At 34.6% G+C, this 5,237-nt stretch overlaps 1 protein-coding gene across 1 annotated transcript; it reads left to right on the forward strand.

Moving 5' to 3' along the window:
• Positions 1-832: 832 nt before the first annotated feature.
• LOC137711572 (probable serine/threonine-protein kinase PBL15) lies at positions 833-4,381 on the forward strand. The gene is made up of 5 exons (XM_068450824.1): positions 833-1,264; positions 2,122-2,257; positions 2,351-2,490; positions 2,702-2,825; positions 3,836-4,381. The coding sequence occupies exons 1-5, from the start codon at positions 833-835 to the stop codon at positions 4,285-4,287; spliced, it is 1,284 nt and encodes a 427-aa protein (XP_068306925.1). The 3' UTR covers positions 4,288-4,381.
• Positions 4,382-5,237: the final 856 nt, after the last annotated feature.

The raw sequence follows: 5,237 nt of genomic DNA on the forward strand, positions 1-5,237 counted from the left end.
AAGAAGCAGAACGAATTGGTGGTGGTGGTCACTGTGAAATGGGCCTCAAGCTACATGTTCATTGTTGGCAATAGCGTAGTGGCATTGGCTACTATCCCAATCCCATTAAGCAAATGCAACTCTGCGCAGGACGCGACTTACAAGTATCATCATAAATGACTTTACAAATACAATCATATTATCAATACATGGATAAGCCTAAGCCATGCCCATATGTGACTATGGGCACCCTTGTCATGTTTTAAAACTAAATACCTTCCCATAATGAGTGGAGCTTGAGCATCCTGTACTCGACTTGGCTCCACTATATAATATGTACCTTGCAAGCCTCTATCTTCCGAAAGCAAGTTAGTGATATTTGTTGAGATTTTGTTTACAACTTCATTTAATTATTTGTATTGGGGTTTAATCATATAGTTAAATTCGATATCTATTTATGTATTTGTTATATATATATATATATATTATCATCTCTATTTGATTGGTTCTAACGCAGATAAAAGTGGGTTTGATGCAAAATTTGGTCATACCGTGTGTGTCCCTAAAGAAAAAGAAAGATTAAGATTTACTCAATTGCAGAATATCTTCTAACTTCTACAATAAGACATTACGTAAAAGACAAATGACAAGTACGGATAATGTTAAAGAAGCAGATTGCAAACGAAATACAATTCCCCCATTTAGTAGAGTGGTTAGAGCAGTTGAAGAAAGAAAGTACACCTCCTTCTCTATTAAATTAGCTCACTTTTAGAACAAGAAACCATGGTTCAGGTGGTATTATTTGCATCAAATGCATATCTCTTTCCACTAACTATTCTCTTCTCCCCCAATAATGACGAGGCGGCAGCAGCAGCACTCAAAGCCTTGGAGACCATTCACAGCAAACTGCTGTTCAGCTGAAGACCAAACAATCTTTCGCAACTTCAGCAGGTGTAGGCCATCAAGGTCTGATCTCTCCAAGGATGTTGCTCATCAACTGCCATCCTTCCGGAGGTTGTCTTTTTCTGATCTCAGCCGTTCTTCGTCCATACGGATCAACGAGGATCTTGCACAGTCTTTTGGGTCGGACTTGTATGATTTTCAACTGAGTGAGCTGCGTGCTGTGACTCAGAATTTTTCGGTCAATTTTTTGCTTGGAGAAGGTGGGTTTGGAACCGTGCATAAGGGTTATGTTGATGAGAATTTGAGGCAGGGTTTGAAGGCTCAGGCCGTTGCCGTTAAGCTCCTCGACATTGAAGGCCTACAAGGACACCGCGAATGGCTCGTAAGGATTTTTTAATTTTACTATATATTTTCTGCCATGATAAAGACATGTGAAGGAAAATAGAATATGCTACACTTACCATTTAATTGTACTATCTCTCTAATAGAGGTGAGGCTTCTAACATCTGAGTCCATCTTTATTAGAGAGATGTTATAAATGATGATACAAATAGTTTGTCCAGAACAGCAATTTTGAGAAAAATAATATTACTACGTACCATATATAACCGATTAAAAAAAGATAAGGTTAATTTAATAAATAACGATAACGGTTACTATTTTTAATAATGATCATTTTTGAATTGTTCGAATAATTGTTTTTTTAGAAATGATCTTTATAAAGAGTTTCAACTTTTATAATATAAGAAGGATTGTCTGACAACTTAGGTTAAACCAACGATTTCTTATTAGTCATTAGTCCTTTCGGTTGTGTTTTTTCTTCGTTAAAGGTTCCTGTAGTTATTTTAATCATGTTTGTTATTTTTGTTTAATTTAATTCAGTTTGAATACTATAAATAAAGAGATATATGTGAAAAGTTAAAATTAATGTGTAAAAATCACCTTAATTATTTTATCTAGGCCTTGACCAAAAGTAAAAGAGAAAGGAAAGAAGCTAACTAGGCCGAAAGCAAGCAAACCATATCAACTTTTAGAAGATATTGACTAAAGCGTCCTCATATAAATAAATAAAGAGTTGTATGTGGACTAATCGCCAAATCTCAATAGGAAGCACATCTCTAATAAAATGATTTGATTTGAAAAAAAAAAAAAAAAAAAAAAGAAAAGAAAAAGAGACTTTTCCAGTTAAGTTTTGGTAAGTTTTGACAAATTTATTCATAACTCATTAATTTGTTGCAGGCAGAAGTGATATTTCTTGGGCAGCTGAGGCACCAGAATTTGGTGAAATTGATTGGCTACTGTTGCGAGAACGAAGAAAGACTCCTTGTTTATGAGTTTATGCCTCGAGGCAGCTTAGAGAATCACTTATTCAAAAGTGCGTTTGCATAATATCTCCAAGTCCAACAATTATAATTATTTTTAATTACAGTTTTAGGGTTTATATAATTATTATCTGCTGTGAATGCAGGGCTTTCTGCAGTATCATTGCCTTGGGCCACAAGACTAAAGATTGCAATAGGAGCAGCCAAAGGCCTTGCTTTCTTGCATGGAGCTGAGACACCTGTTATATACCGGGATTTCAAAACTTCAAATGTCTTGGTAGATTCTGTAAGTGTAGCACTCGGGACATAGAGGGAGTTACTATTGACAATCTCAGAAAGTCATTTTACGAAATGAATATTTGACGACAAGTGCAATATTTCTTTTTATTTTTATAGTTTTTATATACAGCTATAGTAAAATGACAAAAACAAAACCTACTTTTGATTCCAGGGTATTTAAGTATTATATAAGCTGCATTTTTCTCTGTATTTGGTAGGATTTCACAGCAAAGCTGTCAGATTTTGGACTTGCAAAGATGGGGCCTGAAGGATCAGAAACGCATGTCACAACAAGAGTAATGGGTACCTATGGATACGCTGCCCCTGAATATGTCTCAACAGGTAGAATTTGAAATGCTATATATATACATATATACTTCCCAACTTTTTTCTTCAGTACATATAGCCCCGTTTAGAATTGCTTTTTTAGTGCAATGAAGTGTGCATATGAGGAGTTTTGTATGCAGAGAAAGAAATTGCGTTAGGTTATTTTGCGTTAGGTTATATTAAGAATTTTTATCAAGAGTTACTGTTTAACTTTACAAATTAAATAGTTGATGATTTAATATTGATAGAAAAGTAGATTTCAATCCACCGTTATAATATTTTAGAAAAATGGAAACTTCCTTTGACTATTGTCTTATATTAAAAACTTATATATACGTGTCACACACACACACACATACATACATACTTCCCAACTTTTTTCTTCAGCACATATAGCCCCGTTTAGAATTGCTTTTTTAGTGCAATGAAGTGTGCATATGAGGAGTTTCGTACGCAGAGAAAGAAATTCCGTTAGGTTATATTAAGAATTTCTATCCAGGGTTACTGTTTAACTTTACGAATTAACTAGTTGATTTAATATTGATAGAAATGTAGATTTCAATCTAGTTCCATTAGAATATTTTAGAAAAATGGAAACTTCCTTTGACTATTGTCTTATATGAAAAACTTATATATATACATACTTCCCAACTTTTTTCTTCAGTACATATAGCCCCGTTTAGAATTGCTTTTTTAGTGCAATGAAGTGTGCATATGAGGAGTTTCGTATGCAAAGAAAGAAATTGCGTTAGGTTATATTAAGAATTTCTATCTAGGGTTACTGTTTAACTTTACGAATTAACTAGTTAATGATTTAGTATTGATAGAAATGTAGATTTCAATCCAATTCGATTAGAATATTTTAGAAAAATGGAAACTTCCTTTGACTATTGTCATATATTAAAAACTTATCATAGTGAGATGATAACGTCAATTAATTACTAGATGGGTCGAGTGAGTCTAATTCGAAGGACCCATTTCATTAATCAAATGCATTGACATTTGGATGAATTTCAAATTTTCAGGGCAATTGACAACAAAATGTGACATCTACAGCTTTGGAGTGGTGCTGCTAGAATTGCTAACAGGAAAAAGAGCAATGGATAAATCGAGACCAAAGAGCGAGCAAAATCTGATTGATTGGGCAAAACCTTACCTGACTAGCAGTAGTCGGAGGTTGCGCTATATTATGGACCCAAAACTTGCTGGCCAGTATTCTGTCAAGGGAGCAAAGGAGATTGCCCATCTGGCATTACAATGCATAAGTATGAACCCTAAAGACAGGCCTAAAATGCCAACCATTATCGAGACTCTTGAAAGCCTTCAAAACTTGAAAGATATGGCCGTCGCTTGTGGACATTGGCCGGCATCACCAAAATCTGCTAGAAATGGGGTTTTTGGTAAAGCTAGAATGGATGGTCACAGAGTTGGGAATATCAGGAAATCGTCTCCAACTGCAACTGCAAATCAGAAATAATCTCAAAGCTGAGCAGTCTCGATGACTCAGGGCTATATATCAAGTGTGATATAGAAAGTGTGTGATATTGTAAATTAAAAAGACGCATTTGAAACCCGAGGAATGTTTAGTTGCCTATGTAAATATATAAAGGCACATTTGGGATCGTTTTTTGTACAACTCAATCTGTACTTAATCATGCATCATAACAAGGCACGAACGACATACACAACTTATAGCAGAAATACCAGTATATGAAGAACAATTCAATATTAACACAATAGGTTTTCTGACCGAAAAAATCCTATGTGGGCTAAAAAACGGGGGTCCCCAAGGACTTAGGTCCACTAATGAAAATAAGGTCCATACAATGTATACCACACAAGCTCAAATTGCTAAAACCAATTTAAAAAGCAGCCTGTATCTTTGTGCAACCTTCAATCATGCCTAAGAGCATTAAGCTCGGTCTTCATAAACATGGTAGCTCCATCTTCTGAGCTCATCTCATGTGGCACTGGTGTGAGACACGAAACTGTGAAAATGATATGCAAATATGATATGCAAATTTAGATTCGAAACTACAAAGTTAGCTTCTTCAAACAAAACATTTAGAATGAAGAAATCAACTGAGAATCCCATATAGAGATCTATCAGAAGATTTTGAAATATGCTTGAGACTACACTACTTTAACCGAACATTCTCATGGAAGATTTTGGTGAGTTAGCACCCAATTTTAAGCAAGAGAAAATCATTTGCAACTAGGGTTTTCAAATAATTAAGAACGAAGAAAGGAGAATAGCTAGAAAACAAAGAACAATCTCAAAGATGATCCTTTTCAACAAAAAATAAATAATCTTGAAAAGAAAGATTTAAGCAAGAATTTTCAAGGATAATTTTAAGATTTTCAATGAAGAACTTTATCCATGAAAATGCTCTATGATTCTAGAGTTTCTAAGCAAAAACAAAACAC

Source organism: Pyrus communis, chromosome 12 (genome assembly GCF_963583255.1).
Source record: "Pyrus communis chromosome 12, drPyrComm1.1, whole genome shotgun sequence".
Lineage (NCBI taxonomy): Eukaryota > Viridiplantae > Streptophyta > Magnoliopsida > Rosales > Rosaceae > Pyrus > Pyrus communis.

Coding starts and splice junctions, on each gene's coding strand:
- LOC137711572 (XM_068450824.1), top strand. CDS start 833: ATGACGAGGCGGCAGCAGCAGCACTCAAAGCCTTGGAGACCATTCACA. Junction 2,258..2,350: donor AGAGAATCACTTATTCAAAA/GTGCGTTTGCAT, acceptor CTGTGAATGCAG/GGCTTTCTGCAGTATCATTG. Junction 2,491..2,701: donor CAAATGTCTTGGTAGATTCT/GTAAGTGTAGCA, acceptor TGTATTTGGTAG/GATTTCACAGCAAAGCTGTC.